The following is a 22273-nucleotide window of genomic DNA, read 5'->3' on the forward strand; positions in this document are numbered from 1 at the left end:
AACAAAAATAAACAATCGCAAAATCGAGTGTATAACCAATACTAATACTGTTTTTTAAGACTACAATAATCTCATAGAAAACAAAATGAAACAAGTCACGAAACTCAATTATCACCAGTCTAATATCAAATGACAATTCTTTTTAAAAAATAATTTATAACAAAAAATATATAAAAAAGTTAAACTCGTCATACATGTCAATGAGTCCATAAGTTTTCTAAAATTTAACCACAAACAATCACATAATTGAGTTTAATTATAAAAAAATAACCCTCCAAACATGCAAACATTAGCAACCAAGGTTATCTCGTCAAATTTACAAACTAGGTTATCGATTTCATAAAGTTTAATAACCTGGTTTTTTTCAAAATTATTTTTTATCTTTTTTAAAAATAAATCATATTGTGATGCTAAAATATTTTTTTGATACCAATCTGATGTTGAAATATTTTTTTTGTTACTCTAATAATTATAAAAAGATAAATTAAAATAAATTATATACTCAAAATTCTCGTAAACATGCTATATAAAGACTAAATTAAAAAAAAAATCAACAACCAAAGACTATATATATATATAACGAAAAAAAAAATCAAAATAATAAAAAAACTAACAATGTGAATTACTATCGTAACCTATACATGTATTTGTTTAATATGTACTCTTGTATCTAGGAATCTCTTAGAAATCTGAAATTATTAGAGTTAATTTATATATATACTAGGAGTTTTAATATTTATTTAGTTATTAAAAAAGCATTTGTATTATATAGGATCAGATAAACATGTTAATACATATTTTTTAAAATATGTTTTATATAAAAATATATAAAAATAATATTTTTATTTTTAAAAATTATTATATCAGTATTTTAAAATGATTTAAAAAAATATTAAAAAAATAATTAAAAGGAAAGAAAAAATATAAGATTTTTATTTTTATTTTTTTTAAAATATAAAACACAAATATATTTTTACTTGAAATATAATCTCAACTCAACTTTGTGAGTAGCAATCAATCAAAGCCAATTCCAGCAAAAAGCATGTGCCATAACTCCTGCCAAGTGAAAAGTTAAAAATAACTTCAATTAAGGAGGAAAATTCATACCGAATAAGGAAAAACGAAGAAGAAATAATGCATTCATAACACTCCATAGATTGTCACAACTGCCCAATAAAATTTGTGATAATTTATATATATAAAAAAAAACATGCCAGAAAATCTCTCTGTAATATTATAGGATATAACACCAAAATCAAGTCCAATATCGAATTGTACTCTCAACGTCATTTTGAATACAAAATTAAAGTATTATTGATATTCACCTTACATTTTTCCTTACCTCCAACAGCATATGATCACTTTGAGAAACAAGAGTTTAAGCAGATCACAAATATTTTGAGAAAGTTCAACATCTATTAAAAAATAAAGCAAATAGCTATATAAAATAGCTTTACAAAGAATACAAAAAAAGCAGAAAAACAGCCCACGTTTTAACAAACCTAATTAGATGGTAACAAACTAAAGACCACGTCGAGACAAGCGGATAGATACTCCCTGAACAATTTTAGGGTTTTATTGAAACAAGCAGTAACAACCCCCCTGCAGTTCTAGCCGCAGCCCAACACTTTCACATCATACCCAATTTCTTTTCCAAAAAAAATCAAAATCAAAATAAAGTTTTCTCAAGAAAATTGCTCTAGTCTCTAATTACACTCTTTTTAAGTTTCCGTTGAACATGAAAATCATGGAGCAAGAAGGAGAGGATTTTGAAGAAAGGAAAGATATCAAGTTTTTGAATGAAGAAGAAGAGGAAACTAAGATTCATGAGAGCGGAGTAGACGCTGAAGAAGAAGATGACGACGAGGACGAGGACGATGAAGACGACGAGGATGACGAGGATGAGGATGATGATGATGATGAGGATGACGATGACGATGATGATGATGATGAGGTGCAGGTTTTACACTCTTCTAGTGGACCAGCAGGACAGTCTGTAAACGATGATAACGAGGAGGATGCAGATGAGGAGGAGGACGGTGAGGGAGGTGACGACGACGATGACGACGATGACGACGAGGATGAGGATGAAGAGGATGGCGAAGACGAGGTAACGAAACAGTCGCTAAAATTTTCATTTATTTATTTTTATTTAGGTCAAGCTTTGCTTAATCTTGTTATTAATCTGTTAGATTTATTTTTCAGTGATTTTTGTGTTACTTGTCTAGATCTGTTGTTAGATTAAAATTTTATGGTTGACAGCCTATTATTTTATTTCAATTTTGTCTCTCTTTTTGCACTTTTCGGGATTTTCTATCAGATCTGTTTATTAGAGTTAATTTTTGGTATATATGCATCATATATTTTTGTGATTTATGGAGTATCTGCTAGAAAATAGAAGAGAACATCTTGGTTCATTTTTTCCTGTTAAGAGATTGCTGTATTCTAGTAAGAATTTGCGGTTAATTACCTAAATTTATTATCTAGTGTGCTCGGCAGCTTCACCGATCTTGTAGATCTCTTATTTTTCTCACAGATATATGGTGAATGCATATGCTGCCTGCTCTCAACTTCATGTTAGTTGGCATATTTGTTTTCTCCATTAAGATGCCTAAAACTCCTTAAATATATATTTTTATTAAATATAATTTATAAGCTTGGTGTTCATTTTTCCGCCATTCAGTAGTTTTTCCTCTCAGAACCTAGATCTGGGCATCTGATTCCATCTGGTTTTGTGGAAACAGTCTATATAACATGGTCCAATTTCCTCTGTTAGAGCTAGTGTATGCCCTTGACTCGTATTATCCATAATTGAAGATGCAGTTTAATCTTAATCCTAATGTAGAAGATATTGATGTGTGTGTAAATTTATGTGATTTCCAGGCTAGTTATTATTGTCTTTCTTTCCAGTATCATGGATGGATGCATAATGACAACCTCATGAAACCTGTTCATTAACAAAAAAAATTAAGCTTTTCTTGGTAAATTTGAGTAAATTCAATAGGTTGCTTCCTTTTTCAGTTCTCCTTTCTGTCAATACTGTTGTCAACTCCTCGTGTATTGTTTTTTTTTTTTTTTTTAACATATTGATTTTGAACATACAGGAGGATATGGGCACCGAGTATCTTGTCCGGCCAGTAGGTCTTGCTGAAGACGAGGAAGATGCTTCTGATTTTGAACCAGTAGATAATGGTGATGATGAAGACATTGACGAGGAGGATGATGAAGACGATACTGAGCCTGCTGGGAAGGTTGAGGGCCCAATAAAGAGGAAGAGGTCGGATAAAGATGACTCGGATGATGGTGGTGGTGGGGAGGATGATGAGAGATCATCCAAGCGATAAGGCTGGGACCCTTGTTTGGTTTACTGACTATTTAACATGTAGGAATCTCTCTATCCCTCTCTCTTAAGCCCATCTCATTGTAGAATGAAGGATAGCATGCTCTTGGATTATGTTTTTTCAGTCCTGTATCATCATGTTGCAGTATTTTTTAGGATTAAATGTTTTATTTGGTGATGCACAGTTATGTGGGGTTTGCAAGAACTATCTAAATCAGCTGTTTTAGATTTGTGTAAGCTATGACCATAGATAAGTTACTCTTTTGAATACTTGTTTAACTTTTGGGTTTATCACTAGATAAGGTGATGCTCTGCTCCATGAATTACTCCATGATCCATTGAATGGATGTTGGATCATATAATTTTTATTCCTTGATGATGGGTCCTTGCAGCTTCTTGCTGTTCTCCTAGTTCTCTTAAATTCGTCGAGGGGGGGGGATTAAGGGATGATTTTGATATCCATGCCAAACCAAGCAAATCCTGATTTTGTTTTCTATTGCACAATTTTTTTGTTAGGAGCTTGATGCGGGGGGGGGGGGGGACCTGTCTGTATTGATGCTCTTATACGAGGGACCTGGCCTGTATTTAATGATGTTTATATTGATAGGGACCCACTCGACAGATATCATTGAGCCATTGGCCGTCCGGGATAGGATCAATATCATGGTTTTCTACGGATAAGATTAGCCCTCCCGGCACTGTTTTACTCTTACAATGGTTGAGAGTAGTGACATCGCGCGTGGATATAATGACAAAATTGAAACGGGAATAAATAAAAAAACACTATATAAAATAGATCACTTCACTAGTTCACTTTATTCTTAAATTAAAAAAAAATCCCAGAATACAAAAGAAACTATTCAATTAGTGACCTGCAGGCTACGTAAATCGTACAAGAAAAACTGGCTATGCGGAGCTTGTCGTGGAAGTTTTATCGGTGGATCTTTGTATATGAGATGCTTGGGTAACGTCGTGTAAAACTGCATGGTTAAACTATTAAAATACGGAATTTATTGTTTGTTTGTTTTTGTTAAATAATTTTTTCTTATTTTTTTTCATTGTTAATTTTGTGAACAGATGGGATTTTTTCGGCGAGAAAATGGCGTGATATAAGGCTCTCCGATTCGATTATCATAGCAAAGCGTTATCATCTCGTGTTTTCTTGACGAGATTGTTCTGGGTCGCATGTTCAGCCACGCCAACTTATCATACGTGACAATTTACCAACACAACTCTCTCTCTCAGTCGGTTACCATGCCTACCTCATGAACATTCGGGGCTTCCACCAACATCCACCTTTATCAGAGAGAAAAAAAAAAAAAAGTAAATTGGATGAGAAAATGATATTAATATAAATAGAATTCTTGACGACTAGTTCCTTGTTAAAAAAAAGAAAAGAAGAGAAAGAGTAAAGAGATTAAAATTGTAATTATAACGGGGTAAAAATTAAAAAAAGTTGTGCAGAAATTACAAGTTTAAAAGAATCGATAAAAATATAAAACGATTTTAATGGCTTCATTCCCAGTTTTTTCTAAATATTTTAATTTTTTTAAAAAAATTAATATTTTTGATATTTTTAGATTATTTTGATGTGTTATATCAAAAATAATTTTTTAAAAATAAAAAAATATTATTTTTGTTGCGTTTTGAAATGAAAAATCACTTTAAAAATCTGTTATTACATTTTCAAACACCTAGAGGGTGTTTAGGAGTATGAAAGTGTTGTTTTTTAAAATATTTTTTATTTTAAAAAAAAATTAATTTTAAGATTAGCACATTAAAATAATATGAAAATAAAATATAAAAAGAATATTATTTTTTTATGAAAAAATAAAAAGTTAAATTAAATTTTTTTTAAAATATTTTCCAACTGGTACAAACAAGGAAGGTCCTTCAAGTAAAGTTGCAAAGTTGCATTTGGGCCGTTGTCAGTCTAACAGTTAAAAGTTAACCATCAGCGTAAGCCCACTCTATACTGGGGCTGTGTTGTATTGTTGCGGGCGTGGCCAGTTTTCTAGAAACAGAAGCCTATAAACGGGAATTTCACCTCACATCTTTTGTGGTCTCTTGACAGCTGTTTATAAAACTTCGTTCTCGTTTACCGTTGAAGTTGAAAGATAAGAAAATACAAACATGGCAGTGGCTGCCATCTTCAACGGTAAACGAGAACGAAGTTTTATAATTAATATAGATATCCGAATTTGTGTATTTCACTGATTTTATAAATTTTAAAATTAATAATTATATAAAATTTTAATTATTTTAAAAATTTATAAAACTCGAATTAATAATTTTTAAAAAATAAATTTAAAATCTGATCAGTTAAACCATGTCTCTTAGGATTTTGTATTTCTTATTTTATTAAATATTAATTTGTTGATTCAATTTTTTTAAAAAATTATATTGTTCTAGCCAGTACAAATATTTTGAAAATTTTTAGTTACTCGTTAAATAAATTATTTAAAGTTTTGTTTTTCAATTTTGAATAAATGGCGAACCAATTATAATCCTAAGAGTTGTACTCTAACCATCCCAGTATGGCTTCTATGGGTGATTAATACGTGCTTTTATGTCTCTGACTCCTGGTTTGAAACTGATTGGTAAAGTAATTTTGTGTTAATTTGCTAATTCAGCTGTAATATAAATAACAAGTATACTAAAAGTGAAAGGGGTTTAAATAGAGATATTTTACCGTGGACTCCAACAATAAAATAACTATTTTACCTCTGAATCGTATAATATTTGTCTTGGCTGCTGGGGTGACAGAATCTTTCATTTAAAAATTGAACAATAAAAAATAATAAAATACCTTTCATACTGTACGCAACCTGAGCTTCGCCATATGCTAGCCCACCCTAACCAACGAGTCCCATGCCCATTATTTTTTTTTATAGCCAAGGAAAATGCTACACGGGCACAGCCTCTTCAAGTTTCGTGAACTTAAATGACAAAACTAACCTTTTTCAATGTTTTTTCTCACCTACCAAAAAGTCGAAAACACGGAAGCCATCCTTGTCTCTCTTGTCAAAACCCGCTCTCATTCCAGTCACCAGATTCAAATCCCTTTGCTTCCACCACCACCAGAGCTGCCCAAAACCACCACTTGCTAACCTTTCTGGCCATCAAACCATGAAAAGTACAATCCCACTCAATAAAACACACCGTTACATACCTACAAAACATATATACCGCCACGGGAAACCCTCCAAAAAAGCCACCCTCGCCGGCGTTGACACTCAAGGCGCGGAGTGGGCCATCTCCAGTGTTTGACTCCTTTTGTCTAATCTAGGATTTAGTGTCTTTTTTCTGTTATCTAAATTGAATGGTTTCAATCGATGATTTCGAATCTGTTTTTGGAATATCATACACAGATCATGATTGTTTGTTGAGCGATGTTTATGGGGATGCAACGATTGGTGATGACAAGAGACGCTGTTGATTGAGCAGATTCTTAAATCCAAAAAACAGGCCTCTGTTGAGATCTGATAAGGGAATGTTTGAAAGAGAATCCCAGGCTCTCAGCATTTGCTTTTGAATGCCACAACAACAATGGAAGTGTTGCCGGAAATGGTGCATTACTCCATGTAATCTTGCTAAAAAAACTGGAGTATAGAGTAGCAGTAATGCATACGCAATCCAGAGCTTTTTTAACATCCGATGCCCACTAATACTTTGGACGCGGACAGCATGTAGGCTGTTAATCATTATTATTATTTTTTCTAGAAATTACATTGCAGACCGATCACGGTCAGTTTTAATTTTTTTTTTAACAAGCAAACTGTTAAAATTTTCAACATTAAGATTGCACCAAAAAGCGTTTAAAAAAATATTAGTTTTTTATTTTTTCAAAATATTTTTTTTATATAAAAACATATTAAAATAATATATTCTTTTAAAATTTATTTTTAACATTAATTTATCAAAATAATTTTTAAAAACTTATTTTTTTTTTAAAATTTAAAACTTCACAAAATTAACTCAATAAGAGATGATGATAACAAGTGAAAAGAAAGAAAGAAAGAAGGAAATGTGGGACCCAAAAATGCGACGAAAAACTATTTAAAAAAACCGACAAACATCGAAGTCGATGCGTCATTATCTGTAAGCCTGCATATCTAATCAACAATTTATTATTATTAATTACGACTAATCACACAATAAAAATGATGGTGGGATCATCATCATGCATCGTACGGCCATCGAAAAGCCCCAAGTTATTTAAAAATTTAAAATAACCGAGCAGGATAGTATCCGACATGGACGGTGGTACTTTCGTAAAAACAAACATCTCTCCACTAACCGCTCTCGTTTATACTTTATAGTTATCGCCCTGCTCCGTCTCCTGGTATAATAGGAGAGAGTCCTTTTATTTACACTCTAACGCACATCTACAACAGTCATATAACACACACACACAGAGAAGCGACGGAGCTAGATTCTGGAGTGAGTCTAGGGTTCCGTTTAGCTCTTTATATCAGATCTGTCATCTACATTGACATGCACCATTGATTTTGCTGCCAACTTACTAGACAAAAAAATGCAGATCCTATTTCCTGTTACTCGCGGCCAGGTGCGTGGTTTTTTTTCGAGCTCATTTCGCTTTGGATCTTGGCGCGATGCTTCAGTTAGCAGTGAATTGTTATTTGATTTAGCAGTTTCTGTGCTGGATTTTGATCGTATAATTTACAAGGAATGATGAGGTTGGTTGTTTGTTGAATGGGTGTAGTTTTCCTTTTTGCTTGGAATCGTACCTGTATTTGCTGCTTGGATTTACGCCGAATATTTGGAGTACAAAAAAAGCAACACCTTGACCAAAACGTAAGTTAACCGTTATTATTCACTAGATGACATTTTAAGATGGATAAAAAAAAAACCGTTACGATTTAATTTATTACTTGGGGATTGTTTTGCTAGTAGGCATTCTGATATTGGATTGGTTGAATTGGGGAACGAAGCGGTTAAGGAAGATGATGATAGAGCTGTTTTACTCGAGGGAGGAGGAGGAGGTCTTCAGCCTGCTTCTCCCAAAGCTCGGACTTCAATTTCCTCATTTCCTATTTTCAGGTACACTTCTTGAAAGTTCTCGATTACTGTCAAGTTTTATTATTTTTCCTGCTTAAATTGCATTTGCTGTTTCTATATGTAGGTTTCTTACGATGGAAGAGCAATTCTTGATTGATAATCGGTTGACGCTTAGAGCTATGTAAGTTAATTGTTTCATTGGATTTAGATCAAGAATTGTTTCATTGGATTTAGATCAAGAAAGAACATACATCTAGCAAATTTAAATGTGACTCCTTTCTTCTTTGCAGATTGGAATTTGGTTTCTTTATGGCCTATTTTTACATATGCGACCGTACTGATATGCTTGGCTCATCTAAGAAGGTGCCACTTCTACTTTGTCTTGTTACTTTGTGTCATGTAATCTTTACTTTTGGGTTTTCCAAGTTTCCAGTGAAGCATGTGATAGACAACAGCTGCACTTTGCATTCATTTGCAAAAAACTGCAGTTGCAACCAAAAAAACATTGAATAACTGGTTCAGCATGTAGATGGGTTTTATGCTCATCACGATTGAAACTAGTAAAGGCTTGTTATTTTTATTTTACTGTTAGTGACTATGTTTTAACTTCACTGTTATCTGTCTCTACAGAGTTACAATCGAGATCTTTTCTTGTTTCTCTACTTCCTTCTCATCATAGTTTCGGCAGTAACTTCTTTCACGATACATCATGATAAGTCACCGTTCTCTGGGAAACCTATATTATATTTGAACAGGCATCAAACCGAGGAGTGGAAAGGCTGGATGCAGGTTTGTTACTCTTCCAGACAAAATGAACATAATTTTTCAAATTGTTCACTGAATTTCCTTAATGCATAGAAGATTTGACAACCAATACTCTATAAGTATTGGTTATGTGGCTTTGACTGCCTATGTCCGACATAAATTGCTGACCATTGGTGAAATCATTTGTTGAAGCATACGTCAACCATTTACAGATCATCTTTCCTTATTTGGCATGCCATTTGTTTTCTAACACTAATATATGTTGACAGGGGCTGCACGTAGGGTAAGTACCCCCCCCCCCAATTTTTTTTTTTATAATTTTGCAATGGTCCTTAAAACTTTAGTTAATTTTTAATAAAATCTGATGTTGGCCCCCTCAAAATTACATGTATTCTATTTAAGTCCTCACTCACTCTATAACTTGGCTGCCCCCAAATAATTTGTCCACCCTCAGCCACTGTATGTTGAAGTTCTGAGATGCTGGGTTTTTGATATGTTCCCTTTCTGGCTTGCATACTATAATGTATAGCCTTACACATGTTTCTGCTGCGTTACAGGTATTATTTTTAATGTACCATTACTTTGCTGCGACAGAAATATACAATGCAATCCGCATGTTTATTGCTGCATATGTGTGGATGACTGGATTTGGCAATTTCTCATATTATTATGTTCGCAAAGATTTCAGTCTTGCAAGGTTTGCACAGGTATCTTTTTCCCCTAAAAGTTTAAAAATAGTTTCCCCTAGTTCTTTGCATATCCAGTTGCTTCCAGTTCTAAGTTTTCTACTTTTTGAGCAGATGATGTGGCGGCTTAATTTCCTGGTGCTATTCTGCTGCGTTGTACTGAACAATAGTTACATGCTATACTATATTTGCCCCATGCACACTCTTTTCACTCTTATGGTTTATGCGGCCCTTGGTATTTTCAACAAGTACAATGAGATTGGATCAGTCATGGCTGCAAAAATTATTGCCTGCTTCTTTGTAGTTATTCTCATGTGGGAAATTCCTGGAGTATTTGAAGTGATTTGGAGCCCATTTACTTTCCTTTTTGGTTGGTATCTTGCCAAATGTTCATTTCTCTTGTTAAAGCTTTGGGGTTTTCATGCTCCTAATCCCTCAAAGTACTGCAGGTTATACGGATCCAGCAAAACCAGATTTGCCTCGCTTGCACGAGTGGCATTTTCGTTCTGGACTTGATCGCTATATCTGGATAATTGGAATGATATATGCCTACTATCATCCAACAGTGAGTTCTGAAGAAACCATATCATTCATGGAAATTTTGTATGAGCTTGTGGTTCTTGAATGTTGAGATGGAAATAGAAATACAAGTTCTTTGAGTCTGTTCCCACATTATTTGTTTCTGTTATTCTAGGTGGAAGGATGGATGGAGAAACTAGAGGAGACAGAAGCGAAGCGCAGAATACCAATCAAAACAGCTGTTGCAACAATATCTCTGGCGGTATTATAACCTTTTTGATTGTTGTTACTGTTGATGATGATGCCTCTAACAGATTTTGTGAAATTCCTAGGTGGGATATACATGGTATGAGTACATATACAAGCTGGACAAGATTTCTTACAACAAATACCATCCTTATACCTCATGGATTCCCATAACGTATGCATTGCCCCTTAAATGTGTTTGCAAATTGACTATTCAGAAATTTTTGCTTGTTAATTTTTTTTTTTGTTTCCTGGTTGATCAGTGTGTACATTTGTTTGAGAAATGTCACCCAGCAATTCCGCTGCTACAGTTTGACCCTTTTTGCGTAAGTGACCTATAAGTTAATTCCTGTACTAGCTTATTTTCTCCTCCCTAAATTGAAGTTAAACCATTTGCCGGAGGCACCAATAGGAGAAAATCTGATGAATTCCTTTTTCTGTGAGTTTGGATCAATTGTTGTGAGATTTTTTGGTGAATTTATTACTGTGTTTACTAGATGGCTAGGAAAAATCACCCTGGAGACGTACATTTCTCAAATCCATATCTGGTTAAGGTATGCTGTGTTACATGCATTATTATGTTTTTGTGCATGTCACACTGGTTTCCTAATTTTGGTTTTTTGATAAACTTGCAGATCAGGCATTCCAGATGGCCAACCAAAATTGTTACTTTCTCTAATTCCAGACTACCCAATGTTGAACTTTATGCTTACCACGTCCATATATATTGGAGTAAGCATCAATCTACTGGTATGAAATCTCAGTTATTTGATACAATTCAAGCACTCAAGCACCATTATGTTGTTTATTTGTAGGTTTCTTACAGACTCTTTGATCTGACAAATACATTGAAAACGGCATTTGTGCCCAGCAAAGACAATAAGCGCCTGACAAACAACATAATTACAGCAGCGGCAGTTTCAAGTGTTTTATATTCGATGTCTTTTGTATTCTTAAAAGTCCCGCAGATGCTGGTAAGAATAGCTCTTTTAAATTTCTAAATGAGTATTGAGTTGCTTAGACACAAGTAAATGTGATTGTTGTGCTTTCCAGCCCTGAAAAACACTTTTAGCATAAGATAATGGGAAAGATAATGTGAAATGCTGGGTATAAATGGCATCAATTATAGTGGAGCATGTGCTTACTTTCAACCTTACGGTGAAATAACTTGCTGGTTTTACACTCTTAACTTGGAAAATAAAATGATGGCAATGTACATCCATTGACTGCTGTGTTTGTGCCTCCGGTGGAGTACTACTTGAATATTTTTCGTAACTATAGAACAATGATAATTTATGTGCTGTTTGTCATCTGAATGCACAATTTGCTGATACTCTAAATTTACAGGTTTGAGAGGAAGCTGCAAGATTGTGTATCTTGTTTCCATGAACATATGAGAAGAATATTGTTCCACTGCTAGTTTTTTTCTGCCTCTATAAAAGAACATGAACAGTGAAATGGATTCATTTCAATTTGTCAATGGAAGATGCGACACAAGGATCAATACCCGTGGTCTTAGGTCGTGTTGCATCGATTGTATAGGAAAAGATCATGAAAGTGATGACCTCCAACAGAGGTGTTCTTTGTCATGTTTTCATCCATTTTTTTTACAGCAGTAGTATAGTAATTACAACGGCAATGTAAACTCACTGATCGAAGCAATTCCCCTATGCATGAGTTTGACCTTGTATCTATTAGTGTTAAAAGCATATTGCACTCAACTTTTATTAGCTTAACGCTTACCAATATAGTTGGATAACGGACATGTCACCGCATTAATGTGGGATTATGACATTTGAGCTATATACTAGAAAGTTCAACAGTCAGGAAGGATTGATGGAAGCATGTCTACGAGAGGAGGAATTGAGCAAGGATCGGGTGTATCCTTTGGTTAAGGATCTCTCAAATCTCTTCTTATATATAATTTCCAATTCTTTCAATTTCAAGTAAATTAACTCTTACTTTTCCTATATATATATATATATAATTTTCAATGCCTTCAGTTTGGATGAATGAACTCTTTTATATTTCCCCTAAATCATTCATCCTTCCTAATCTTTCCTGACAGACATAGCCTAAGGTTAATGGGTCTTGATGCAAAGCACAAACATTAAGGTTGCTTGAAACAATATAATGTCAATTGACTTGCTAAGCTCTACGCCTTCCCTGTTTTGTTCATCTCTTTACAAACGCTCTACTTGGCATGGAGCATCTGCCGAGTAAAAAATTGCCATTTGAGATGATTGGACTTACCGTAAAATTCTTTCCTATTTTGCAAGATCTCACTCTGCAGTTTTCACAGGTGGATCCCATAAGACTAAAGTCTACCTTGATCTGAGGACACTAAGTGCCCGTTTGAATCACCAGCCTTCGGCCTTTTTTTAAGCTTCCATGGCTTTTCATTTACAAACAGAATTTCAAGGTGTTTGGTAATACTTAAAAGCTAATATCACAGCCACTTCCACAAATGACTTCATAGTTATTTTCAACGCTACAATTTGTAGAATTTGAACTACAATAAAAAGCCATTTCCCATCCACAAAAACTAACGAGCAATTCTCAACGAACTTTCTCAGCATCGATAAAGCAGCTGTTATGCAAAATTGAATGAGCAAAGGTTTCCCAAGTATGGTCTAAACTAAGGGTTTCTTGAACCAATACACAATAGAAACAAAGACAACTCTGAACAAATAATCCTTGTTAGTGTTTGCTATGGAGACAACGCATCGCAGCCATTCTCGAAAGGTGTTGTAAATTAGAGTTGCAAGCAGCAGCAATGGAGCTTCCTTTCCATTCAAGACAGCAGCTACCTTGTCTCCTCATCAGAATATATGCACAATGTCATAAGCAAATCTATTTCTGTCAAAGAATGCATCATAATAAAGAGTAGATAAAGCAAATCTATTTATATCCGATTCTTTGAAGCCAGATGCTTTCCAGAATCAGTGCCTAGAAGCATCCAAGTTCTGCCACTGAAATCAACACACAGAAGTAAAATTTGACCAGCTTTTTAATAAAAAGAAAGAAAAAAACAAATGCTCAAAGTCGCATGGAAAATGCAGGATGCTTTAACAGGCTTAAATCATAACCACATGCACCAACTACACGTTCAGTAAGGAATTTCATCTTCCACTGGTTAACTTCAATCCACTTCAAAGGTGGGGGGGGGATGCTTTTTTAAGATAGAATGCTATTTATTTATTTTAGAGAGAAGATAAGAATAACTTCACAAAATTACTCATGGTGCATATTTACCTTAATGTTTATCACAATATTTTCAACACTTTAACTTGTTATGCACTGTTCAAGCTATATTTAAATCATAAAGTACAAAAATTAAATTTAAATAAACAAAATTGTTTAACATCAAAATCTTAAGTTTTATTAGCTAATTTAGCTACTAAAGGTTTTGTAATAAGTTCATATCTTCAAGTTATTATAATTCAAAGAGCACAAGTTTATTACCAGAACAATATGACCATCCAAACACTTTAAATATGCTTTGTTTTTCACCATAGCCCAACAATTAAAAACGACACAGCTTGGAAGCCAAAGCACAGCGCATCACATCACAAAACAACAAGGCAAAACAGGTCCTTAATCAATTAGTCCAGGGGAAATGCAAGGCCCCTGATAATGCTTATGTTGAGGAAAATCATGTAATCCTTGATCGAATATAAAATGACTAACACAATTGATTATTGCAATTATAGTTTTTAAAGTATGTGAACTCTGAAATATCTTAATTAATGCCAAAGGATACGTCCAGAACAGCACGAACGACTGCATAAAACATAAAAACACTGTCAGTCTACCACTCATCTCATATATGAATGACGGTAAACAAAGGAAAGCAGAATAATTTTACTTCTCAAAGTGTACAGAAAAGGAACGCTATGAAAGAGTGGAATCTTGTGTACAGAGAAATCAGAAAGGACAAGAAAAATTATGTATCGATAAATATCAGAGAAACATACCATAAGCCCACCCAAAAAGCCATCAAGTAAAACCCTGTTCCAGGAGTCAAAGTATGTATGAATGGAAAACTTTGCCTTAGCTATGAGTGCAACTGAAGTGATTGTCATCATAAGAAAATAAAAGACAAATCCAGTCAAGCCAGTGAGTCCCAAGATTCCAGCAATTACCCCACCAATGATAGACAGAAATGTTCGGCTGCATGGAAAAAAATAAAGCTCAGGTGCTGTTATAAACACACAATAGACCCCAAACTACAGTTTATACCTTGTAAAAAAATTGCATACTGCTCAATAATTCTTCACATAAAGGTTTCAACTTTCAACTACTTCTCAATCTTCTAAATCTTACCCGGGTGTTTGGAAACCAAACAACAAGTTCAACCTTGCCCATATCAATTCTGAAATACATTCTCTGTCATATATTGTTGTGCCATTATGTCCTGTACTCGGTGAATTTGGTAACATTAAGCATTTTTCTTTAGGAAATCAAGTCATCAACTCAACTTTCTACTTATTAGTACAAGTCACACACAATCCATCAACTGAAAATAATCCATTAAGCATTTTTCTTTAGGAAATCAAGTCATCAACTCAACTTTCTACTTAGTTCTTTTGAATTAGAACATGCTGGTTTTGCTACAAGTCACACACAATCCATCAACTGAAAATCACACAGCCAAAATTCCTACGAATAATTACAAACCTAACTTGAGTTAAAACTTTCAGAGGCACCAGCATTCGCATATTCAAACACAAAGCTTTAGCATAAAATTCACTATAATGGCTCCATACTCTTTTAGGTTAATGAAACAAACCTGTAATATATAACTTTCATGTTACTTTGCAAATTTTCAGCTCTGAATGTTTGCAAATCATTCACGGCATCACTTGATTTCTTCTCAGACTCATTATGTCCAGCCATCGCTTCTACCTTTAGATAATCTGATAAATCTACAAACAGAAGAGTAACAGTAACCCAAAAGAGAGGAACTTAGCATGAGTTTTGTATTAAAATTAATTACAAATTCTCAACTCTTCATCAACAAAGAAAAGGGTCCTTAACTAATCAAGAGATCCTTCTGAGGTTTAATTTAAAAAAGCCAAAATTTGGAGATAAAAAAGAAAAATAAAAACGAACTGGGTTGCCTATAAAACCAAAGTAACAACATTAAAATTTGTTAGAAATCGAAACCGAAGAATTCGCTGACAAATTTAAATCTAAGCAAGCATAAATAAGGAGTTTATCATAATCGACAGATCTGTGAATTAAAATCTATCTAAAACAAAATTCAAATCATGAGAAGAGGGCGAGAGGGACGGGGTGAGAGACAGAGAAAAGAGAATTCGAACCTTTCTATGCACTGTTACTTCAGTAAACTTTCTACTTGTCTTCGATCTGTTATTTCATTAAATTCTACAAAGCCCAGTTTATATTACTTTGTTAATATTCAATCTCGTCCTTCAAATCGTCTATACTTTCAAATATTTCCCAATACTAATAAGGTTTAACGTCCAGTCCCTTTTAAATTTTTTTCGTTACTCTAAACGACACCGCTTTAACAACAGGAAGAATCACATAAACAGCAAATGCTCCTCGCTTGCTCCTTCGGCTCAAGTCTGAACAATCCTCCCTTGTAGCATTGAGGTATGCTTTTTTCCTCCAAATATTCAATGGGTTTTTAAGCTTTTATTGTTTTGAATCAATAATCTGTCCTTTCTTCTTGATTTGTTAACTTCCTTTTAAGTTAAGTTTCTACTATGTATCTGAAAGAAGGATGTTCTTTATTGTTAAAAAAGCAAAAACTTTTAGTCCCTTTTGTACTAAACACCATAAACCCACTTCAAAACGAACAAAAATATCAAAACCCTCTCAAAGAATCTGATGTTTTAAACAAGTTAAAGAACGAACCCAATATTCTATTGGCTTTACATTTCTTCAAGTCAATAGCCAATTCAAATTCCTTCAAACACACCCCATTAACATACACAACCATGATCAAAAGACTTGGTTACGAGCGCGATATAGATGGTATTCAATACCTGTTGCAGCTAATGAAGTTAGAGGGAATTAGTTGTAATGAAGATTTGTTTGTTATTGTCATTAATGCGTATCGTCGAGCTGGGTTAGCTGAACAAGCGCTGAAAACTTTTTATAGGATTGGTGAATTTGGTTGCAAACCGAGTGTGAAGATTTATAATCATGTTTTAGATGCGTTGCTTAGTGAAAATAAGTTTCAAATGATTAATGGGATATATAATAATATGAAGAGAGATGGGATTGAACTGAATGTTTATACTTATAATATGCTTTTGAAGGCTTTGTGTAAGAATAATAGGGTGGATGCAGCCAGGAAATTACTTGCAGAAATGTCGTATAAAGGGTGTATTCCTGATGCGGTTAGCTATACGACTGTGGTATCTTCTATGTGCAGGCTTGGTAAAGTGGAGGAGGCTAGGGAGCTATCGATGAGGATTAAATCATTTGTGCCTGTTTATAATGCTTTGATTAATGGGTTTTGTAGAGAACATAAGATGGAAGAGGTGTTTGAGTTATTTAATGAAATGGCTGTTGAGGGAATTGATCCTGACGTCATTACTTACTCTACGGTTATTAATACACTTTCAGAGACGGGGAATGTTGAATTGGCTCTTGCTGTTCTGGCAAAGATGTTTTTGAGAGGTTGTAGTCCTAATTTTCACACTTTTACTTCCTTGATGAAAGGATATTTCATAGGGGGGAGATTGTGTGAAGCACTGGATTTATGGAATCGAATGATCCAAGAAGGATCAGAACCCAACACCGTTGCATATAACACTCTGATACATGGTCTCTGCAGCTATGGAAAAATGGTAGAAGCTGTATCTGTTTCTCAAAAAATGGAGAGAAACGGGGTCTTCCCAAATGAGACCACATATAGTACTCTCATTGATGGCTTTGCAAAAGCTGGTGACTTGGTTGGTGCATCTGAGATATGGAACAAGATGATAACTAATGGTTGCCTTCCTAATGTTGTGGTGTATACTTGTATGGTGGATGTGCTCTGCAGGAATTCTATGTTGAACCACGCTCATCATCTTATAGAGAATATGACGAATGGAAATTGTCCCCCAAATACAATTACATTCAATACTTTTATCAAAGGTTTATGTTGCAGTGGAAAAACAGAGTGGGCAATGAAAGTGCCCAATCAAATGCGTCAATATGGGTGTGCACCTAATGTCACAACATATAACGAACTTTTGGATGGTCTTTTCAATTCAAAAAGAACGAGAGAAGCTCTTCAGATAGTTGGAGAGATGGAAGAAATGGAGATCAAGTCAAATTTAGTGACTTACAATACCATTTTGTCTGGATTTTGTCATGCTGGAATGTTTAAGGGTGCCTTGCAGATTGCTGGGAAACTGCTTGTGGGGGGTACCGAGCCTGATTCCATCACATATAACACAGTAATTTATGCATACTGTAAGCAAGGCGAGGTAAAGACTGCCATCCAGCTTGTAGATAGATTAAGTAACAAGGGAGAAGGGTATCCAGATGTATTTACATACACTAGTCTTTTGTGGGGGGTCTGTAATTGGATTGGGGTAGATGAAGCAGTCGTCCATCTTGATAAGATGATAAATGAAGGCATATGCCCCAATCGTGCCACATGGAATGCTTTAGTCCGTGGCTTGTTCAGCAAACTGGGTCATTTGGGACCGATTCACATTGTGGATAATATTCTGGCTAATGGGAAAGTTACATGATGATGATGCTGATAAATTTTGTGAATTCCTAGGTGATATATGTGGTATGAGTACAACAAGCTGAACAAGAGAATGTAAGATGCTGGGCTCAGACGCCCATGGCCGTGGCAGAGCATCTGAGCACTTGCTTGTCCTTCAACCTTGTGGTTGAAGTAACTTAACTGGGATACTCCTAAATTAACGTAGAGGATGGGCATTTCCATGGAATCTGGGCTTGTATCTTGCACTGTATATTACTTGAATTTAGTAGCAACTGTTGGTCAACCTTTAGCACTCACACTTTTGGAGAAGGCAAAAAGGACATCTGCTTGCTTTTTTCTGTCATCAGGTACTTGTCAAATAACCCATCAAGAACTCTTTGGTACTTGTTCTGCAATAGCATGGTTACTAACCTGACGCTTGCTACAATATGTTACAACACCACCTAAGAAATCATTTATGCCGAAGCAGAAATTAGTCCACACCACCTTGTGGATGCGGTGGCAGCATCAAGGCCAATAATTGAGGCTGCTGGTATAATAGAACTTGAGATCTCTTGCATGCTGGTTAGTGGAGTGGATTTCTGAATTGATTAGTTGATCATTATGGAACCATATCTTTGAACTAATAGTTCATTGCCAATAATTTTGTTTTGTGTTTTGCACTCTGTATCTGATCACTTTCAGGAATTGTTCATTAGGTGGTGAAGAAATTGACAACATTATCATAATTGCTCACACATCTTCTTTTTGTTCCTGAAGAGGCCATAATGTTGTTTGATTTTGCACAAAACAGAAATGAATTCGTTTCATCCTTTCCTTTTTATTCCATTCATGTTTTTAAATATTTTACTGTGGTATTGCAAAGACACCCACATACACAGAAAGGAAATAAAAAATACAAATATATTTTCAATCAAAGTTAATTTTATTATGGTGATAACAAGAAATTGAAAGTTGGACATTGAAGTAGAGCTGAAAATACAAAATTACTCGCTATTATTTCTGTTAGCAAGCTTTAGCAATGTTGTAGATGGGATTTAGCAATTCGACCATCAGCTCCCTTTGGGTAGAAGTCTCCTGTAATACTTTCATTACCACAACAAGACACAACTCTCAGTATCTCCTCAGGTGTCCTTGTATACTCCACTGAGTACTCATCTCCAGCAAGAACATTGCCTCCAATTTGATCCTCTGCACCCAACTTTTTCGGAACTACAAGGTATTCATCTTTTATACCTTCATGCCCAAGCTTGTCCCTTGGATCTGAAATGCGATTTGTCACAGCTATCCCGTATGGGTGCATCCTGGTCAAGGCATGCTCGTATAACCGCCCTCGTATAACTGCTTCTTGGCCAGACTCCACAGCCAAAAGGCCTGCAACAAGCTGAACACACAAACATGAACGCTTCAACAATTACGGACCAAAAAAAATATTATGGAATGTTTGAGAGAGTGAATCTGTTATGGACTTTGGGCAATATCATTACCTTCTTGTAAGCTACAGCCTGGAGTTTTGGGTTTGCTCCAACATATCCCGTCAGTTCAACATAAGGGATGACATTGGATACGATGAGATAGTGAAGTGAGGAGCACAAGGATCAAAAGTTGGAGACAATGGTCTCCCAAAAGCGGCATCCATGGTTTTTTCAAATGATTATGTGCTCAAATCCAGCATTGGCCTTGGAAATCTACTGGGTTACGAAATCAAGAAAAAAAAAAAACAAGTGAGGCTCATTATAATCAACCCTCTCTAAACTAGTGACATGAAATTTCACTAAGTTAAATTAATTTTTATTTTATTTTATTACATAATAAAAATATGAATAACAATGTATAAAAACACTCAACATTAAAAAATAAAATGAAAAAAAACTGGCAGAAAAAAAAATTATGGCTTGTTATAAAGTAGTGCAGGCGCATGGGTTTGAAAGAAACCTACACGTCTAGACTTTTAGTTTTTTCTAAACCCTTATTTTTTAAAAAAACCAATGTCAACCAAATGAGTCCCGAAGTCAATATAAAATGTTTAGAAAATATATTACGCTGCTTAAATTATTAATATAAAGAGTTTAATTGACATGGTTGTTTAAAGTTACGGTGCAACTTATATTTCATAATTTTTTGAATTTTTTTATTTAAGAATTAATATTTTTTTATATAATTTTAGATTGTTTTTAATAGGATATTATTAAAATAATTTTTAAAAATTAAAAAAATATTTTAATATATTTTATAAATTAAAAATACTTTAAAAAATAATTTGTACCGTTGAGAAACACCCTCTAGTTGTATATATATAAAAAATACACAACTTTCTAGAGAACAAGTCCGTGAGATGTATCTTGTCATCTTCGTGGGTTATTCGATATTTTTTTTGGAAGTACTGTGCAAATACTATGTATTATACGTATAGTTTTGACAACATTACCATGTGTCGAGCTAATTTTATTGACGTGGCAGCATCATGAAGTCCAGCCCAGCTGTTTCTGTAATTACTAGCAAGGCGTTAGGCAGCTGATTCCAGATGAGATTTAGCAATGCGACCATCAGCTCTCCCTTTTGGTAGAAACCTCCAGGAATACTTTCATTACCACTACCAAACACAGCTCTCGGTATCTCCTCCGGTGTCCTTGCATATCCAAGAGAGAACTCATCTCCAGAAAGAACTTTGCCTCAGCACCCAACCTTTTAGGAACTACAAGGCCTTCATCTTTTATACCTGCCTGTCCTAGCTTGTTTCTTAGGACTTAAATGCGACTTGTGAACTCTGCTACCGTCATACCATATAGATCCGACTTGTTCATAGCATGCTCGAATAGCAAAGCTCGGATTACAGCATCTTGGCCACCATCCACAGCTGAAAGACCAGCAACAAGCTGAATACACAAACACAGGCTCCGACTTAAATTCTTAAGATTATAAGGCGGAAATGTATGGGATTAAAGTTTTGTGTTAGGGCATCATACCCTTTTGGAAGTTTTAGCCTGGAGATTTGGATTTGCCCCTACATATCCTGCGAGTCCAATATAAGGAATGACATGGGATGCAATGCGATAGTGAAGTGAAGACGCATAAGGGTCAAAGGGTGGAGACAATGCTCTCCCAAGAGCAGCATCCATGGTTATTGCAAATGATTATGGACTCAAGTCCAGCAATGGCCTTGGGAATCCCTGCAAAGCGTTCTTGATTGCTCTGCATCATTAGTATACAGTCATAATTTGGATCGACTACTAAACCAAAAGATGTGAAAAAATTAATATCAGACCTCAAGTGTCCCAATTCTTGCCATGCAAACTGAATGATGACATCTCTAGTAAAAGGGTCAAGATGAGCCACCCTAGCACGTAAGGGTGTTGGTCCTCTCGTGCTTAAATTTGGAGCAAATGTGCCCAATCCTTGACCTTAAGATCCATACAGAAAGAACTCAGCCTCAAGGTACTCTAAATTTAAAGGAAATTCAAGAAGATCAGTGTCTGATTGCGGGACTGGAGAGTCTTATAAGAAGCTGGAACTAAAAGGAGGATCGGTGAAGCAAGAAGAATAGCTATGGTGGAAGAAGTAGATGGTGTTATGGGTTGACTGTTGAGTCCGATTTTCTTTGCTCTGTTGACTTTTTGAGTCCGTTTTCATTTGCTACATAGCCACAATGCTCACGATACTGATGGTCGTACTCTTTAGGCTCTTGACTAATGAAATTTCTGCTAGAAAAAAGTGCGCGGGCGCGCGTTAAAGTTAAGTACTTTAATCCGACGCATTCTTACCAGAGAAGAAAATAAAATCAGAGATAATTGGCATAGATTAGCACGGAAGTACGAATCAACACAAACGTTTTTCAATTGTTAGTTAATAATATTGATATGGATTGTTCTAATTTAAACCTTTTCCTTTATTTTAAAAATACATTTTCTTTATCTATCCCCTCAATTAACTCGCCAACAACGTCCGGCGGAGCCTGCCTGTTTACTCGAACAAATACTTGGGCATATAGCT

The 22273-nt window shown here is 34.9% G+C and overlaps 4 protein-coding genes and 2 pseudogenes across 9 annotated transcripts; 3 read left to right on the forward strand and 3 right to left on the reverse strand.

The window, feature by feature from the left end:
• Positions 1–1510: 1510 nt before the first annotated feature.
• Positions 1511–3714, forward strand: LOC118045961 (uncharacterized). The gene is made up of 2 exons (XM_035054716.2): positions 1511–2110; positions 3105–3714. Exons 1-2 carry the CDS (start codon positions 1739–1741, stop codon positions 3342–3344), a joined length of 612 nt encoding a protein of 203 aa, XP_034910607.1. The 5' UTR covers positions 1511–1738; the 3' UTR covers positions 3345–3714.
• A 3893-nt stretch (positions 3715–7607) lies between these two features.
• On the forward strand, positions 7608–12308 carry LOC118045932 (protein REDUCED WALL ACETYLATION 2). 4 transcript variants are annotated; one of them, XM_035054707.2, is made up of 16 exons: positions 7617–7910; positions 8067–8158; positions 8258–8404; positions 8487–8543; positions 8653–8725; positions 8993–9151; positions 9685–9834; positions 9928–10183; positions 10263–10378; positions 10508–10594; positions 10665–10753; positions 10842–10904; positions 11076–11132; positions 11214–11310; positions 11394–11552; positions 11926–12308. In XM_035054707.2, exons 1-16 carry the CDS (start codon positions 7878–7880, stop codon positions 11929–11931), a joined length of 1641 nt encoding a protein of 546 aa, XP_034910598.1. In that variant the 5' UTR covers positions 7617–7877; the 3' UTR covers positions 11932–12308. The 4 variants fall into 4 exon arrangements, with proteins under 4 accessions (XP_034910591.1, XP_034910584.1, XP_034910598.1 ...); XM_035054703.2 differs by having other exon boundaries at positions 7618–7910; positions 8255–8404; XM_035054700.2 differs by having other exon boundaries at positions 7608–7910; positions 9685–10183.
• Positions 12309–13037: 729 nt separating this feature from the next.
• Positions 13038–16052, reverse strand: LOC118045918 (uncharacterized). Of its 2 annotated transcripts, XM_035054681.2 has the most exons (6): positions 15906–15931; positions 15619–15701; positions 15371–15506; positions 14556–14751; positions 14342–14361; positions 13038–13431 (listed from the first exon to the last, which is right to left on the reverse strand). In XM_035054681.2, the coding sequence occupies exons 3-6, from the start codon at positions 15475–15477 to the stop codon at positions 13401–13403; spliced, it is 354 nt and encodes a 117-aa protein (XP_034910572.1). In that variant the 5' UTR covers positions 15478–15506; positions 15619–15701; positions 15906–15931; the 3' UTR covers positions 13038–13400. The 2 variants fall into 2 exon arrangements, with proteins under 2 accessions (XP_034910572.1, XP_034910563.1); XM_035054672.2 differs by lacking the exon at positions 15619–15701 and having other exon boundaries at positions 15906–16052.
• A 119-nt stretch (positions 16053–16171) lies between these two features.
• Positions 16172–19018, forward strand: LOC118045909 (uncharacterized). 2 transcript variants are annotated; one of them, XM_035054662.2, is made up of 2 exons: positions 16172–18847; positions 18968–19018. In XM_035054662.2, the coding sequence occupies exon 1, from the start codon at positions 16314–16316 to the stop codon at positions 18300–18302; it is 1989 nt and encodes a 662-aa protein (XP_034910553.1). In that variant the 5' UTR covers positions 16172–16313; the 3' UTR covers positions 18303–18847; positions 18968–19018. The 2 variants fall into 2 exon arrangements, with proteins under 2 accessions (XP_034910553.1, XP_073267915.1); XM_073411814.1 differs by having other exon boundaries at positions 18982–19018.
• A 204-nt stretch (positions 19019–19222) lies between these two features.
• Positions 19223–20203, reverse strand: LOC118045683 (desiccation-related protein PCC13-62-like; annotated as a pseudogene).
• A 384-nt stretch (positions 20204–20587) lies between these two features.
• Positions 20588–22078, reverse strand: LOC118045674 (desiccation-related protein PCC13-62-like; annotated as a pseudogene).
• Between the last annotated feature and the right edge of the window lie 195 nt (positions 22079–22273).

Source organism: Populus alba, chromosome 10 (assembly GCF_005239225.2).
Source record: "Populus alba chromosome 10, ASM523922v2, whole genome shotgun sequence".
Classification (NCBI taxonomy): Eukaryota; Viridiplantae; Streptophyta; class Magnoliopsida; order Malpighiales; family Salicaceae; genus Populus; species Populus alba.